We start from the raw sequence: 19176 nt of genomic DNA on the forward strand, positions 1-19176 counted from the left end.
AATTGGCACACATACTAAATGGTTGTGATAATTTACAATTATCCTGCTCAAGACAAATATTTCATTTACTGTCTCTGCCCTGCATCATGTTATCAAAATGTGCAGCTACATTAATTTCAGCAAATGTAACAGCATTAAACGGTGCATGAATACATTGGGACTTTTTATTTTATTTGGCATTGATCTAAGCCAAACATTAAAACACACTGAAATGTTACAGGAAGCAATAAAAAACTCTCAGCACTATCAAATACAGAGACAGAGCACATCAAAAGTACTCACAGCCCTTCAACATAAAATGTCAACTTGAATATTATGTATTTTCATCTCAACTATGTGACTGCCAGCATGACTTTGGTGTTTGTAAATGCAATAACAGCAAATACTAGATGTTTAAACACAAAAGCGTACGCATGCTAAATTATTAGAGACACGTAGGAGGGAAGGCGTTATTATTTCTCTCAGGCACAGATGAAAAGTGTTCACCTAATTTTCTTTTATCACCAACTCTAAAACCTTTACATTCATCCATGTATGTAACCGTGAATCAGTCGGGTAGGGGGGGGGAATGATTTTGGTAAGCCACACCAAACAGTCAAAAACAATGGCATTTGTGATTCATCCATAAGGTAAATGCTAATACAAAAATAATAAAATCAAACTGCTTAATCTCCACTTTAAACTGTATTGTGTATCTGTGCAAATGTTCTTCTTCTTCTTCTTCTTCTTCTTCTTCTTCTTCTTCTTCTTCTTCTTCTTCTTCTTCTTCTTCTTCTTCTCATTTATTTTCTTGCATGGGTGATGAGTCTCTGGCAGAGTGCTGTCATTCTATTGGCTTATTGAGTGACCACCTCCCATCCCGAGCTGGTGTACTAGGGAGGCCTTTTAAACCACTTGTTTTTTCTGCCACAAATTTTTTTTATTTTGCATTTATTTATACAGGGAAATCTCTTGAGAGCAAGCTCTAATTTTCAAGAGTGCCCTGATTACATAGAACACATACAAGAAGTTTCAGTTGCAGACAGACAGGATGGAGCAGCAATAAGAATAACGATAAAAAGAAAATAGTAAAACACATTTTAAATAAAACAAGAGCATTTCTCCTGTAGAGTACCCTCTAAGAGTTGTTTAAAGGACTCGAGAGAGATTAGATGATCCAGTTTCAGATTGTTCTGGAGCATATCCCATTTACTGGGGGCATAGAAAGAAAATGCAGTTTTTCCTTGTTCAGTCCTTACACGTGGAACAAACAGACGTGGAACAAACAGAGTAATGTTTGACTCTGATGAAGACGCCGTGAGCGTTGAAAGTGAAATGTTAGTCCTTGCACCTTTATTAAAATATTTTCTCCAGTGATTCGAGTGCTCCAGGATCCTCTTTGGTTTAACCATTGATCTGTTGCTGTTATTCCTGTCCTGTCCTGTGAGCACCAACCTCCCTCTGCTGAGATGGCTGAAGCACAAGAGACTCCCTCTACACAGAAGATGGAGATGTCTGAGCGCGCTCAAACAATCACAATCTATGAAAATACAGACAGATCACGTACAGAGGATACATATCAGCAGCTAGGTGAGTAACACACACACACACACACATGAATGATTTATTTATGAGTGGCTAATAATGGCAGATATTGAACAATACCTCGCTAACTGCTTGGCCCTTTATTCTCTATAGGAAGATCACGTACAGAGGATCAACAGCTAGGTGAGTAACACACACACATACACACACACACACACACACACACACACACACACACACACACACACACACACACACACACAGACAAAAACACACACACACACACACACACACACACACACACCCAGACAAACACACACACACACACACACACACACACACACACACACAAACACACACACACACACACACACACACACACACACACACACACACAGCAAAATCACAAGTCATGTCGTGCAACAAGGAGCAATACTCAGTAGGTGTAACAGTCCCTCTGGTGCTTGTGTTACTAAAACATGGCCGGTCTGTCTTGTTCTTACAGGTGCTGTTATCCAGCCAGTGAAGAAGCCCTGCAGGGTGACTGTAGTGTGTCTGCTGCTGATGTGTCTTCTCCTACTGGCTGCTCTTATAGGCATTGTGGTCCACTGTGAGGCATTCACTTCCTTTCTCTATTTCTATCACACAGGAGATTTACACTCTTCAGCCTCCATTTTCTGTATTTGTTTCTGTCTAAATTCTACCACTGTCTTGATTTCCTGTGCAGATACAAAAGCTGATGGCAGATTAGAAGAGAGGCTCTCAATGTGTAACTGCAGAGACAATGAAAGTAGAGGAGGTAACCACTGCGCTCAGACAGGTGCGTAGTCCAATGTAGAAATGTCACAGGTAAATGAGAAAATAGGGACCGCACTCGAGGAATATCGTTTTAATTTTCTTTAGCAATAAAACGTTTTCGGCCGTCCGGCCTTCATCAGTGTGCAAAACTTTTTTGCACACTGATGAAGGCCGGACTGCAGAGACAGAAACAAACTGCAGACCCTCAACAAGACCTGGGCTGAAAACACAAATAATTTGTTTGAGCTCGGTGAGTTTGTCTATCTTCTGCCTGTGTGTGTGTGTGTGTGTGTGTGTGTGTGTGTGTGTGTGTGTGTGTGTGTGTGTGTGTGTGTGTGTGTGTGTGTGTGTGTGTGTGTGTGTGTGTCGGGCTGGTTGTGGCTGCTCTTATTAGGCCTTGGGGTCCACTGTGAGGCATTCACTTCCTCTATCACAACAGAGATTTGTTCAGCATCCATTTTATTTGTTCCTAAATTCTACCACTGTGCTTTTGATTTCCTCTGCAGATATAAAAGCTGTGAGCGCCTTACAAGAGAGGCTGTCAATGTGTAACCTCACAATCTCTGCAGAGAGAAGCAAAGTGCAGACCCTCAACAAGACCTGGACTAAAAACAGAGATGAGCTCAGTGAGTTTGTCTATCTTCTGTGTGTGTGTGTGCGTGTGTGTGTGTGTGTGTGTGTGTGTGTGTGTGTGTGTGTGTGTGTGTGTGTGTGTGTGCGCGCGTGCGTGCGTGCGCGAGTCTGCGCATTTATGATGTAGGCTACATGTAGGCTACTTTTGTTTGTTTGTGCATATGCATTTGTGCTTTTGTTTGCTGCTCTCAATATCCTCTCCTCCTCAGAGCGTTTCTGTAGAGATGGATGTAAATCATTCAGCAACAGTTTTTACTACATTTCTACTGATGTAAAGAGCTGGGAGGACAGCAGGCTGGACTGTCTACAGAGAGGAGCAGACCTGGTCATCATCAACAGTGAAGAAGAACAGGTAAAGGGAAAAGGAAAAGCGAGGTTACGGTTTGGTTGGGGGGGGGAATCTTTCTAGTGTCCATTTAATTGGATTCAAATTGTCAGACCTTCCACACTTTGTTTGAATGCTTCATAATTGTGTGTTGATGTCATTTGTCTTTGAAACAATTCAACAGAAATTCATCAATTCCTTGAACAAGTACACCTGGATTGGTTTGAGTGACAGTGTTCAGGAGAGGGTCTGGACATGGGTGGATGGTACACTTCTGAAGAGCACAAGGTAAGAGCACAGGGGTCACTGTCTTCCAATCCCGCCTCAAAACCCATCTCTTCTCGTCTGCGTCGTGTTTGTCCATTGTCTGTTGCACTTACGTCGTCCCCGCCCCTTTAGTGTTTCTTTTTTGTAAAGCGTCTTTGAGTCCTAGAAAAGCGCTATAAAAAACCCATGTTTATTATTATTATTATTATCCATTCTTCAGTCCTATTGAACAGTCGACGGTCAATAGGATGGGCTGACAATGCATTGTGCATCTTATTTACCATCAAGTACAGTTGACTCTTTTCTTTTCTTACAGGTTCTGGGGCGAAGGTGAGCCCAGTGAATATTACACATCTTCTTTGCCTTTCTCTGCTGCTGTAAAGGAGGACTGTGTTCACACACGTTGGCATACAGAACTAAAGAGCTGGAATGATGAGAGTTGTGCCTCACTGAAATACTGGGTCTGTGAAAAAGTGATTGACTTCTAACATGATGTGTCATCTCAAATGAAAACATATTGTGACTTCACACCCCACACCAAGATCGTCTTTGTCATTCACACAGAGAACATGAAATGCTCCTTTTAAGGGATTGTCTTCTATTGTTTTTCATCTTTCTGTCATAGCTTCAGAACAAGAATGGCTGTTGGCAGCCTGGGTGAAGCCAGCCTTCAACGTGACGTCACAGACTATGTCTGTAGCATAAGTGTCTTCCTCTTTGTGACTGATAGTACATGGAGGTCACGTGGAGGCTGGGTTTACCCAGGCCAGACCGTTGGTACCAGTATCAGTATTTGTTAAAGGAACACTCCGCCCATTTTCAACCAGCTTTGTATCATTAGAACATCAGTAGTATATCAGAAAACTGTAAACTGTTTTGAAGTCTGTCATTTAATTTGACAGTTATTGAGTGTTAAAGTGTGGACCAGTGACATCACTGGTCCACACCAACTCAAATTAATAACTCATTAACTCAAATCAACTCTCAATAATAAAGTCATTCATCTAGTTTGACAGTTATTGAGAGTTGATTTGAGTTAATGAGTTATTCATTTGAGTTAGTGTGGACCAGTGATGTCACTGGTCCACACTTTAACACTCAATAACTGTCAAATTAAATAACAGACTTCAAAACAGTTTACAGTTTTCTGATATAATACTACTGATGTTCTAATGATACAAAGCTGGTTGAAAATGGGCAGAGTGTTCCTTTAAGCATCCAGTAGAAGTGTAGATTTATTTTCTGCAGTCTCGACTCCAGACTGAAAGTCATGTTTGTTAGCAAGATTGTTAATAAGATTAGACCGTGCAACATCCTGCCTCAGGAACTTATTATCATTAAAATTCCGTCTCTAAATACACTTTCGTCGATCTACTGTTGATTTGCATGTTTTAAATTCTATTGTGATGCTTTTATTTTTAAGCACATTTGCAAGGTGCTTCCCACTTCTTCTTTTTTACCCCTTTTTACAATTATGTTTTTGTTGCCGTATGAGAAAGTACATGATTGATTGATTTTCTTTATTTAAGTGTCATGCTTCGAATGAAGCCCAGCCCACATGGGCTTACAGGACATTTTACTGTTCATCATTTAAACAAACAATGATCAAAACATAAAACCAACAGAAAACACCCAAAATACATACAGTAAAGTTGTACAGCATGAAAACCACTACCTGAACCTACTTAAAGAGCTGTGCTTGCCTTCTATTCCAGGCCCTAGAGATAAAGTTAGCAGTCTTAAATACCTCAGTCTTAAACAACCACTCCAAATTCTGGCCTTCATCTGCCCAGAAGAGCTCAGGTCTTTGCTTTTGCATTTCGTCAAATAAGGAAATCCTCAAATCATCATATAAAGTACAATAAAACATCACTTTTGAGAGAACAAGAAGAGAGGTGCTGTATAAATAAAATGTATTTTGCCAACTTATTCTGTATGGATTGAGAAATAAAATGTTTTTAGAAACACTATTGTCTAACATTCCTGTGCACCACCATATTATTTTATGCTGAATAGTTCGTCAACATTGATTCAGTTAGCTTGGTTTTTTACAAAACTAATTAGCTAAAATTACCATACTGATATGAGGCTCTGAATCAGTTCTGAATCCATATGAGAACAACCAGTCTTCATTTGATCAAGCCATAGGAAATGCTTTGACTAAAAGTCAGTTTTATACATTGTGCAAAACTGCATTCTGAGCATGAGCAACTTCAGCAGACGTCTCACTTGATTGTGCAAATGACATTGGAACGGAACTCTAAATAGATTGATTCATTTACAATTTCAAATTCCTTCATGAATGCATGTATAATAATAAGATTATGTTTAAAATGAAGAGCAGATGTTGCTGATTTACAATGTCAGGTAGTTTATGCCTCTCACATCAATTACAACTTTTTAAACAAGTATCTGAACTTTGCCCCACTGCCACAATGAGTGTTTCCTGTTCAAACAACTTCCTGTGAGCTGGGTGATTGGGTCGGCCACAGCACCTGCAGGCTTTTGATTGAAGTAGAAGCATTGATTATAATGGATTATAATGGATTATTTTTGCAGTTTAGTTTGCAAGAAAACAGCAGAAAACTGAAAACATGTCTGTATATATGAAGTATGTGATGATTGAGACAGAAGATGGAAATGTTTTCACATCACATCTACGACACAAGCAGCTATCAGGATGTTGAGGTTGTGAGGACCCACAGTACAAAATACACTAGGCAACAGGCAGGATTCAAAATAAGATTTTTTTTTTACTGGTTTCTCAAAAATCACAAAATACCAAAATGTACTCAAAGCTATAGGCAGGATAGACAAGGCTAGACTGACAAGGAACCAAATGACAGGTTAACAGTATAGACAGGACAAACTCAAGGAGGGAGACGTCAGGGACAGTGGGGAGACATGAGGCGAGCTGATTGGACCGGGTCAGGACAGGGCTAATGAGACAACATGATTAACAGGTGAGGTGGGGAACAGACAGGCCAAGGGAGGAGAAGTCAAACAACAACAAATGTCAACTTTCCTGCACTTTACTCATGACAATATAGCACCATCTTATGTATAAAAAATAAGCCATTAAGACCTTAAAGTTATTAAGCAAATTTTATATTATGCTCTATGTAACATAAACTCTGGCACTGTAACCTGTAAAATGTGATTTTTCTGGGGTCATGTTATTGTCTTTTTATTTTGTCTCTTCTTTATCAGCTGTTTTTCATTGAATAGCATCTTGTCCAGTCACACCCTAAAATGACAATGAAGGCATCGACTCACAGGTGAGGATGTTTGCTCTACTTCAATCAGGATTCAAACACATTTCCATCCAGAATTACATTTTGGGCTGATAAAAATATTTGGGCTAGTAAGAAATATCTGAACTTAACCCCACTCCCACAATATGAGTCTTTCCTGTTAAAACAGCTTCCTGTGAGCGGGGTGATTGGCTCGTCTGCACAGGCTCAGCACCCATGCAAGAAAAGAAAAGAAAACTGTTATTAAAAAATGGCTCACACATGTAAAGTTTTGTGACTGCATCTTGCACGTTGTGAAAATCTGTCCACAGACACAGAGACATGTAACATATTCAATATTCAAGTATACTGCTTCTGTGACAGTTCCTACTACGTTCCTACTACGTACACTAGGATCACATTTTGCATCGTCTCACAAGGTGATACCCGCTACTGTGCTGGAAACAAATATGAACTTTGCCCCACTGCCAGAATGAATCTTCCCTGTTAAAACAGCTTCCTTATAAGCTGGGTGATTGTGTCAGCCACAGGCTCAGCACCCATGCAAAAAGAAGAAGAAGAAGAAGAACAGAGAAGTGAGGAGAATGTGAAGTGAGTTATCTGCACAGACACATGATGCAAGGAGGCTTTATTTGGACATAGATCACAAAAAAAAAAAAAAATCTGTAGTTTAGTATGAAGAAAAGAGCGGCAAACTGAAAACAAGTCTGGATATATCAAGCAGCTGATGATTGAGACAGAAGATGGAGATGTCTCAGTAGCGGAGCGTACGCCGGGGCAGAGGGTGCGGCCGCCACGGGCCCACTCGTCAGGGGGGCCCATCAAAAAAAAAAAAAAAAAAAATTTTTTTTTTTTTTTTTTTTTTTTTTTTTTTTTGCAGGCCAGGCCACCTGGCTGGCAACCTGTGTTTTTATTTTTCTTCTTCAGAACAAGCTTGTCTGTAAAGTGGCTTCACTGTAGTCTTTCTTGGACATAATATTACTTGGCTCAATGAGTGACAAATTGTGTTTTCGGATATAGGGGCTATCAGCTATTTTACAGTTGTGACTTAAAATTACTTTATTTAATAAAGTCAGTGGTGTGAGTCTGAGAGGAATTCAATCAATAGACAATAACATTGGTGTGTTTAAAATGAGATATTCCACTAAATATGGCTAAAACCGATTCAAACATGCAAAAAAGGCACATTTTTCTTCGCGGCCTGGCAGGCCCGGTTCTACGGGGGTGCAAAAGCATGCATTGCACCCTTATTTGTCTGCATGCTCAGTTGAAAAGTAAAAAAAAAAAAAATTTTTTTTTTTTTTATAAATGCTACAGCTGCACACTTACTGTTTAAACTTGAATTATAGTTGTTGTTTTTCTTTGTTCTTTGATGTGATTTTATGGCTTTTTGGCACCTATATGTAACCTTTTAAGGTTGAGATAATTGTATTATCATTATATGGTCCAAATATTTCAGTACAGCACTTGAAACACTTGAAATATTCTTGCTTGGGTGGTATCATTCTACTTGAAATGATGGTCAAATGCATTATTTTTAGTAAAATAACATGTCAAATTTTTCGGGCGGGCCCGGCCTTCGGCCGGGTTATCTGCACCCCTTCCTATCTAGGATGCACCCCTAGTCATCTTGTTCTGGAACCGGCCCTGCGGCCTGGCCTGGCCTTCAAAAAAAAAAAAAAAAAAAAAAATTTTTTTTTTTTTTTTTTTTTTTTGATGGGGCCCCCCTAAGAGCTTCGCCCCCTCTGGGCTGATAGGGTCGCTCCGCCCCTGCTGAGGACGTTCACATCTACGAAGATCCTGTGGAGAAAGATGAGCGTCTACGAGAGAGGGAAGAGAGGGCCTTAATCACAGCTGGAGGGAGCGATGAAGTGGAGGAGAGGATAGTCGACATCTATGAAAGTGCAGACAACTATGAGGGTCGTGACCCCAGATCAAATATGGAGAACACACCAGAGCTAAGTGAGTAACACACACACACACACACACACACACACACACACACACACACACACACACACACACACACACACACACACACACACACACACACACAGTAGTTGTGTAACAGTCTCTCTGGTGCTTGTGTACACCTGTATTTACTGAAACATGGCCTGGTCTGTCTTGTTCTTACAGGTGATGTTATCCAGCCAGTGAAGAAGCCCTGCAGGGTGACTGTAGTGTGTCTGCTGCTGATGTGTCTTCTTCTACTGGCTGCTCTTATAGGCGTCGTTGTCCACTGTGAGGCATTCACTTCCAGCGATGGGGAAAGCACATTCTTTACTACTTTAAGTACAGTTACTTGTGTAACAAGTAACTGTCTTTTCAATGGTCTTCCCAAAAAAGCTATTAAACAACTACAGCTCATTCAGAATGCGGCTGCTAGAGTTCTAACAAGAACCAAGAAAGCTGAACACATTACACCAGTTCTCAAATCCCTGCATTGGCTGCCAGTAAATCTTAGAATAGACTTTAAAATTCTGCTAATAGTTTACAAATCTCTCAACGGGTCAGGCCCACACTACATCTCTGAAATGCTTCTACACTATGAACCATCCAGATCCCTGAGATCTTCAGGCACTGGTCTACTAATTGTCCCGAGGACCAAATCAAAACATGGTGAAGCCGCGTTCTCCCACTATGCCTCTCATAACTGGAACAAACTCCCTGAACACATTAGATCTGCCCCTACTCTGCCTATTTTTAAATCCAAGCTAAAGACCTTTATGTTTACTCTTGCTTTTAACTGCTACTAAACTACTGCCTCTCTCGGCCTGTAATTTAAAAAAAAGGTTTCCTGTACATTTCCAACAAATGGACTGTAGATGTAATAATAATTCTGAAGAATGCCCTGTAACTTATTTAAAACAGAAATAATGTTTCATGTTTGTTAATTTGAGTATATATTTTAACTAAAACTGTCGGCTGTGTTTTTTATGTGTTTTTTATATGTGCATTGCTTTGCTGCTTGTTTTTTCGATTATTTTTTTGTAAAGCACCTTGAATTGCCTTTGTGTATGAAAGGTGCTATATAAATAAAATTTGACTTGAAAATTTGACTTAAACAAAGACTCTGGTAAAAGTACGACTGATTCAACTTGTTTACTCAAGTAGAAGAAGAAAAAAAATATTAAACATTTATTTAAGTTAGTACCATTGAGATACATGTACAAGATCTCTTTTTTGAAGGAGCAGCAATACAGCAAGCAATTAAATGCACAGAAACACAGAAACATACAGCAGCTAGGATCAATGCCTGAAAGACAAAACAGGAGTACTCAGGCAACACACAATAAGCAGACAATACGCCTACTTCACATCCCACACATATCAACCATTTTGTGTCTAAAAGGCAGGAAGTAAAAGAGTTGAAGCAAGACATTGATTAGACACCTTCCAGTTGGCTGCTTGGTAGGTTGAAGCATGAACACCAAAATGGGTCCGGTCCCACGGCTCTAATCAATGTCACCTGCCTTTTAGACACAAAATGGCTGATTTGGGTGGGATGTGAAATCGACGTATAAACTATAAAAACACATAAGAAAGCGTACAGTATGTGGCGGCTCATAAATCATTATGCTAGAGAGATGAAGGAAAAAGGAGTCTACAGAAGCAATTACAAATCCCAATAGACCTTTTCACGGGGGTCATTTTGTGTCAAAAAGGCAGGGTAAACACAGGTGCAAGCAAAACAGTGATGAGGGTTTCTAAATACAATCTTCAGTTGGACACCCTCATTAGTGTTTTGCTTGCACATGTGTTTACCCTGCCTTTTTTACACAAAATGGCCCCCGTGAAAAGGGTCTATTGAATTTTCCTCCAAACCTAAAGGCTGTTTCCCAAATTCCGTGCGAGCCTTATAGGACGGTCAGTGTCAGGGTGCATTATGTAATAAAGTATAAAAGTAAAGAAATATATATTTCTACCTGCTGCTTCTGTGCAAAGCTAACTGAAACTCACATCATAATTAGAAGACTATTAAACTTAAAAGATCCCCTCCAAACATGTTTTAAGATGTATAAAGACTATACGTTGATTCATCATTTGTGATATGGTTTTTCAACAAAAAAGGTGCACATAATGCGTGGAGGCTGGGAGAGTGGGAGACGAGAGAGACAATGTTGTTTTTTGTCTGTCATGCATTGAAACTAAAGTAACTCCTGTTTTGAAAATGTAAGGAAAGTACAGATATTTGTGTTAAAATGTAGGGAGTAAAAGTAAAACTTCAGAAAAATAAATAGTAAAGTGCAGATACCTGAAAATGCTACAGTAACAAAGTATTTGCACTTAGTTACTTCCCATCTATGTTCACTTCCTCGACTGCACAAGAGATTTGCACTCTTCAGCATCCATGTGTCTATTTGTCTCTACCTAAGTTCTACCATTGTTGTTGATTTCCTGCAGACACAAAAACTGTGGCCATCTTAGAAGAGAGGCTCTCAATGTGTAACTGCACATCAGACAGCAGCAACCTGCAGACCCTCAACAAGACTTTGTTTGATCTCAGTGAGTCTGTCCTATTACAGCCTGGCTCCACTCTAGGGAAGAGCAGAGCAAGGAAGTAACCATTCTACACTAAAACGGATATTAGTGTGAGGGATATATATACCACTCTCATAACATGTGTGTATCACTTAGGGTGTCGAGTCATAGTCTATTTTTTTTATTTGTCTTTATTGAATGTTCCAAAACTGCATGTTTAACTAAGAATAGGCTAAGGATTATTTCCACTCACCACTTATTTAATGTGGTTACTTTACTTTGTGGTCAAAAGTTTGGAAGGAACAATGCATGCTGGGAGATATGCAAATGTCTTTGTCCAATGGGTCCAATGGCATTGCTCTCTGTTTTACCAAATAAACCAAAATTGATGTTCTGCGACAAGTTATATCATATCTACTAGCCTCTTCATTTTGCTCTCAGAGTGCACCAGATTAATGCATTTTACTTTAAAATATACAAAATTTCTTTGTCTAGGGGGAGCACTGGCCCCCCTAGATACCCCCCAGTCGGAGTCCTATTACCTTCTTGATAGTGCAACCCCTGTTTGGAAAGTCTTGCATTGGAAAGTACATGGGCATGCATGTAGGCTACTGTACATATGCATTTTTGGCTTTATTTGCTGCAGACATAAAATATCCTCTCCTCTTGCAGACCGTTTCTGTAAAGCTGGATGTAAATCATTCAGCAACAGTTTTTACTACATTTCTACTGATCTAAAGAGCTGGGAGGACAGCAGGCAGGACTGTCTACAGAGAGGAGCACACCTGGTCATCATAAACAGTGAAGAAGAACAGGTAAAGGGAAAAGTGGCAACCCCCCCCCCCCAAGTTGCTGTTTGATTGTTATTTTTTTTTAATTTAGAGTCAATTTATTTGCTTAAAACTGTGTCACATTCCACACACTTAAGTGTTTCATAAGTGTGTGCTGATGTCTAAACACTTCAACAGAAATTCATCACTTCCTTAAACAAGGACATTTGGATTGGTTTGAGTGACAGGGAGCAGGATGGAGTCTGGAAATGGGTGGATGGTTCACTTCTGAACAGCACAGGGTAAGACATCCATTCTTCAGTCCTATTTAACAGACAACAGTGAACAGGCTGGCCTGATAATGCATTGTGCATCTTATCATCAAGTACATTTGACTGTTTTCTTTTTGGAACAGGTTCTGGCACACAGGTGAGCCCAGTGGATCTGACTTTGGTGTAAAGGAGGACTGTGTTAACACACATTGGCCTGAAGCACTAAACAGCTGGAATGATCTCCGTTGTGGCTCATTGCAATACTGGGTGTGTGAAAAGTGATTGGCTTGTAACATGATGTGTCATCTCAAATGAAAACATATTGTGACTTTACACCCCACACCAAGATTGTCATTGTCATTCACACAGAGAACATGAAATGCTCCTTTTAAGGGGTTGTCTTTTATTGTTTTTTGCTGTGACATTCGAATTTCCCCTTAAAAAAGGAACTTTCCCCACGGCAGAGTTTATTTGTAAAGCTTGGGAGGAAAGACAAAACTCTTTGTTTAGTAATTGATGTATTGCTCTGTATTGCTGTCTGAGCAGTACACTGTCCTACAATCTGTTTTTTATGTACATGTGTCAATGTTGTACTATTATTGTATTTTAGTGTGTGTCTTGGAAACCCGTTTGGGTTGGGCTCGACGAGGGCATGACACCTTAATAAATCAATCAATCAATCAATCAAACCTATCAATAAAGTGCATCCTCATCCTTATCCTAAAACAGGCAACTAAGTAAATAACTGCCTCTCTTTCATTTTGCTAAGAGGTAGCAATAAAAAAATTGTTTTGACATGCTAATTATATATCTTCACCCTTTGTTGATACATACTGTCCTGATGGATACTAGTAGGCCTACATAATAATTATTTTGGATACTTAACTTATTACTACATGGGCTGATCATATCCCATGTCCTTGACATATTGATAAATATAAGCTTTGTTTTTTATGTTTATGTTTATGTTTTTTTTTTTTTTTTTTTTTTGGGGGGTGGGGGGGGGGGTGGGGCATTTTGCCTTTATTTGATAGGAAAGTTTGTAGGCAGAGAGGATAGGTGGGGAGAGAAAGGGAATAACATGCGGCAAAGGACCACGGGTCGGATTCGAACCCGTGTCGCCCGTGCGAGGGACTAAGCATATGTGGTGCGGACTCTCTACCAGGTGAGCAATATGTTACTTACTTCATATTTAACGATATTGAACTTAACTAGTGACCATGTTGCAATGGGATCACACCAGGCATGACGCCCGCCACTTCAAACGAATGTGGGCCAGGGGCATAAAGTGTAGGGGGGTGGGGGGGTAGGGTTACCAAATGGTCCCTTCCCTGCTTCCTATCCCCTATTTCAGACCCCCTTGCTTGGACCACACCCATTTACGAACTTGGTCTTCATTGTGATCTGAACTACACACGTCTGTAGTTTCGTGAGTGCATCTTAATTGCACATTTGTGATGCTATTGCGTTGACAAAATCTGTCCACAGACAGAGAGACAGACAGACAGACAGACAGACAGACAGGGACATGGTGAAAACAATATAAGCCACGTCTGGGCTGGTAAAAATAGCTTAACTTTACCCCACTATCACAATGAATCTTTCTTCTTAAAACAGCTTCCTGTGAGGTGCATCATGGGTGACTGCCAGCCACAGCGCCCATGCACAAAAAAGGAACGAAAGAAAGGGGGGGAAGTCTAATAGAGAAGTGAGAAGAAACTGATGATACTGAATTGAGCAAGGAAACACAAGGCTTTATTTGGACATAGACCACAAAAATTACTCATTTTGTCATTTAGTATGAAGAAAAGAGCAGCAAACTGAGCAAGTCCGGATATCAAGTCTCTGATCAGTGATTGACTCAGAAGAGAGGCTCTCAAGGTGTAACTTCACATCCACAGACGGAAGCAAACTGCAGACCCCCAACAAGACTTTGTTTGATCTCAGTGAGTCTCTCTTATTTTGCCTGTGTGTGTGTGTGTGTGTGTGTGTGTGTGTGTGTGTGTGTGTGTGTGTGTGTGTGTGTGTGTGTGTGTGTGTGTGTGTGTGTGTGTTCATAACTTGCATAATACTGTACATTTGCATATGCATTTGTGCCTTAATTTGCTGCTCTTAAGATCCTCTCCTCTTGCAGAGCATTTCTGTGAGTCTGGATGTAAATCATTCAGCAACAGTTTTTACTACATTTCTGCTGATCAAAAGAGCTGGGAGGACAGCAGGCAGGACTGTCTACAGAGAGGAGCAGACCTGGTTATCATAAACAGTGAAGAAGAACAGGTAAAGGGAAAAGTGGCAACCCCTCCCTTTAAAAAAAGAGAATAAATAAAGTTGTTGTTTCATTGTTTAAAAAAATCTCTCAAGAGTGTGTTTATTGGATTAAAACTGTCTCACATTCCACACACTTGAGTGCTTCATAATTGTGTGTTGATGTAATTTGTCTTTTAAACAATTCAACAGAAATTCATCACTTCCTTGAACAAGAACATTTGGATTGGTTTGAGTGCCAGGGATGAGGAGGAAGTCTGGAAATGGGTGGATGGTTCACTTCTGAACAGCACAAGGTAAGACATCCATTATTCAGTCCTATACTTAACAGTCAACAGTGAACAGATTGGCCTGATAATGCATTGTGCATCTTATTTTCCATCAAGTTCAACAGTTGACTTCTTTTTTTTTTACAGATTTTGGGAGACAGGCCAGCCCAATGGATATTATGGTGATGTAAAGGAGGACTGCGTTTTCACACTTTGGCCTCAACTAAACAACTGGAATGATATCAGTTGTAACATATTGCAATACTGGGTCTGTGAAAAAGTGATCGACTTCTAACATTATGTGTGATCTCAAATGAAAACATATTGTGACTTTACATCACACACACAAACAGGGGGAAGAGAGAATGTGGTCGTGTTTATATATGCTACGAGTGATTGAGTTGATAGAACACAGGTGTATGCATCAGTGAAGTGATTGGAGCGCAGGTGAAATGGATTAGCGAGGCGCCGGTGATTACATGGTGTGGTCTTGTGTTCCTGAACCTCAGTTAGCACACTAACTCCATTTGTTAGCAAGACTAGACCATGCAGAATTCTGCCTGAGGAATTTCGATACGCTACTTCAGTATTTTCTTTCAAATCACATCTCAAAATACACTTTCATTGACCTACTAGTTTTGCATAATGCTATTTATTTGCTTGTGGTGTTTTAATTTTTACTCGCGTTGCCATGTGGTTCACAGTTTTTAACTCCTTTGTATATTTTATAATTCTTTCTTTCATTTTTTAAGAGAGAACAAGAAGTGAGAAGTGAAACGAGAAGTGTTATCTCAATAAAATATATTTTGCCAACTTTTTCTGTATGGATTGAGAAATAAAATGTTTTTAGAAACACGCTAGATTGTCTGAAATTATTGTGCACCACCATATTGGATGTTGGATCAACAGTTGAGTCAGTTTGCTCACAGCTTGGTCTTTTACAGTCGAAAGCTAATTAGCCAAAATGTCCATGCTGACATGAGGCTGTGAATCAGTTCTGAATCCATATGAGAATAACCAGTCTTCATTTGATCAAGCCACAGGAAATTATTTGACTAAAAGTCACTTTTAGTACAGTGTGCAGAAGCCGCATATCTGAGCATGGGCAACTTCAGCAGAAGTCTCACTTGATTGTGCAAATGATATGGGAACTCTAAATAGATTCACAATTTACAGTTTCCAATTTCTTTATGAGAATTGCATCTACATGATGACAATATTCTGTTTAGTGTTTTGTATTTTATCTGAACACAATGAGGAATGAAATAGTGTGGTGGCCAATTGTGTTAATGGTTTGGTAATGCATGGTTAGAGTTTCAGGAAATGCATCTAAGTGATTGAGGAAAAATTGTACAACAGCTTCCTCCCTGTGAGCTGGGTGATTGGGTGTGAGGAGCCACAGCACCCAATCACAAAAGAGAAAAGAGAAAAAAGAAACAGAAAAAGGGAAGAAAATCACATGAGGCACACAGACACATGATACATAGCAGGATAAACCAACAACAATTTTAGCCAGCAACAATTATTAGGGTTAGGTTGTTTCAGGTTGTTTTAGGGTTAGGGTTAGGTTTAGGGGCAGGGTTAGGGTCAGGATCAGGGTTAGGGTTAGAGTTAAATTTGCTAAACCGGAAGTCAAATTGTGGGAGATTGTTGCTCACTTCATAGAGATTACGATACTGAATTGAGCAAGGAAACACAAGGCTTTATTTGGAAATAGCCTATATCGCAAAAAATAATTTGTTTGTAGTTTAGTGTGAAGAAACTGAAAACAAGTCTGGAACCTGGATATATCAAGTAGCTGATGATTGAGACAGAAGATGGAGATGTCTGAGCGCGCTCAAACAAACACAATATATGAAAATACTGACAGATCACGTACGGAGGATACATATCAGCAGCTAGGTGAGTAACACACACACATAATCACACACATAATCTAGAATAGTTAACGAGGTTCTCCTGTCACGAAATGTTGCACTTACTGTATATCTATTGTATTCTTTGCATTGTATATTTAACCTGTAATGTACATTATATGTTGGGTGTATTGTGTGTCCTGTTTCTTAACAACAGGGACCATGTTGGAAATAAGTGTTTACACTTTCACATGCTATCCCTTGGATTGGATTGTTTTTTTTTAATATCCATAATAAAATAAAATAAAATAAAATCACACTCACACACACACACACACACACACACACACACACACACACACACACACACACACACACACACAAATTATTTATTCATGTCCACATGAATACAAGTATGCAAAGTATTTAAACTAATAATGCAATCAGATATTGAGAGAGATTCAGTTAAGTGCCTAATTGGCAACCACACTAATGCATACACAGCATAACAACATACAGGATGATGACATCATGACAATGGTCGATAGATCCAGATATACTGTAAGACTAGATAACGGTCAGTATCCACTTCATGGGTACAAAAAGCAGCACCTTCTCCACATTGAGCGGCTAATAATATATTGAACAATACCTCGCTAACTACTTGGCCCTTTATTCTCTATAGGGAGATCACATACAGAGGATATATATCAGCAGCTAGGTGAGTACACACACACACACACACACACACACACACACACACACACACACACACACACACACACACACACACACACACACACACACACACACACACACACACACACACACACACACACACACACACACACCATACAGCAAAACCATAACATCACAAGTCATGTTGTGCATTTAACAGCAATACTCAGTCACCGTGTAACAGTCTCTCTGGTGCTTGTGTTACTAAAACATGGCCGGTCTGTCTTGTTCTTACAGGTGCTGTTATCCAGCCAGTGAAGAAGCCCTGCAGGGTGACTGTAGTGTGTCTGCTGCTGATGTGTCTTCTCCTACTGGCTGCTCTTATAGGCGTTGTGGTCCACTGTGAGGCATTCACTTCCTTTCTCTATTTCTATCACACAGGAGATTTACACTCTTCAGCCTCCATTTTCTGTATTTGTTTCTGTCAAAATTCTACCACTGTCTTGATTTCCTGTGCAGATACAAAAGCTGATGGCAGATTAGAAGAGAGGCTCTCAATGTGTAACTGCAGAGACAGAAACAAACTGCAGACCCTCAACAAGACCTGGGCTGAAAACACAAAGAGTTTGTTTGAGCTCAGTGAGTTTGTCTATATTCTGCCTGTGTGTGTGCGTGCGTGTGTGTGTTTGCATTTATGATGTAGGCTACATGTACTGTACATTTGTACATTATGCATTTTTGCTTTTGTTTGCTGCTCTCAATACCCTCTCCTCTTGCAGAGCGTTTCTGTAAAGATGGAGGATGTAAATCATCCAGCAACAGTTTTTACTACATTTCTACTGATATTAAAAAGAGCTGGGAGGACAGCAGGCTGGACTGTCTACAGAGAGGAGCAGACCTGGTCATCATAAACAGTGAAGAAGAACAGGTAAAGGGAAAAGTGGCACCCAGCCCCCACCCCCCAGGTTGCTGTTTGATTAGGGGGGGGGGGTCTTTCTAGTGTCCATTTAATAGGATTAAATTGTCAGACATTCCACACTTTGTTTGAATGCTTCATAAGTGTGTGTTGTAATTTCTCTTTTAAACAATTCAACAGAAATTCATCAATTCCTTGAACAAGAAAGTTTGGATTGGTTTGAGTGACAGTGTCGAGGAGGAAATCTGGAAATGGGTGGATGGTACACTTCTGAGCAGCACAAGGTAAGACATCCATTCTTCAGTCCTATTTAACAGTGAACAGGTTGGCCTGATAATGCATTGTGCATCTTATTTTCCATCAAGTACAGTTGACTATTTTGTTTTTTTTAACAGGTTCTGGAAGAGAGGTGAGCCCAGTGGATCTTACGACGGTGTAAAGGAGGACTGTGTTAACACATTTTGGCATCAAGAACTAAACAGCTGGAATGATGATAATTGTGGCGAAGTGCAATACTGGGTCTGTGAAAAAGTGATTGACTTCTAACATTATGTGTCTTCTCAAATGAAAACATATTGTGGCTTTACACCACACACCAAGATGTCATTCACACAGAGAACGTGAAATGCTCCTTTTAAGGGATTGTCTTTATTGTTTGTAAAGCACTTTGTAATGTATTGTTGTCATAGCTTCAGAACAAAAATGGCTGTTGGGACCAGGATCAGTATTTGTTAAGCATCCAAGTATAGATGTACCAGCTCCTCTTTTCAGGAGTCTCAATTCAAGATAAAGTGATGTTTGTTAGCAAGACTAGACCGTGCAACAGGATGTTGGCAACATCCTGCCATGAGGAACTTACAAACTATT

At 39.9% G+C, this 19176-nt stretch overlaps 1 protein-coding gene and 1 long non-coding RNA gene across 2 annotated transcripts; both read left to right on the forward strand.

Moving 5' to 3' along the window:
- Positions 1-14131: 14131 nt before the first annotated feature.
- LOC310793766 lies at positions 14132-14860 on the forward strand. Its single transcript, XR_014553539.1, has 3 exons — positions 14132-14271; positions 14460-14602; positions 14783-14860. It is a non-coding gene; the product is annotated as an uncharacterized lncRNA (long non-coding RNA).
- A 1607-nt stretch (positions 14861-16467) lies between these two features.
- LOC310793795 (CD209 antigen-like protein C) lies at positions 16468-18855 on the forward strand (the record flags this gene model as incomplete). The annotated part of the gene is made up of 7 exons (XM_083655683.1): positions 16468-16761; positions 17401-17436; positions 17691-17795; positions 17913-18032; positions 18173-18321; positions 18490-18593; positions 18705-18855. The coding sequence occupies exons 1-7, from the start codon at positions 16677-16679 to the stop codon at positions 18853-18855; spliced, it is 750 nt and encodes a 249-aa protein (XP_083511809.1). The 5' UTR covers positions 16468-16676.
- Positions 18856-19176: the final 321 nt, after the last annotated feature.

The sequence above is a fragment of the Poromitra crassiceps genome, assembly GCF_964638095.1.
Source record: "Poromitra crassiceps genome assembly, chromosome: 19".
Taxonomy (NCBI): Eukaryota; Metazoa; Chordata; class Actinopteri; order Beryciformes; family Melamphaidae; genus Poromitra; species Poromitra crassiceps.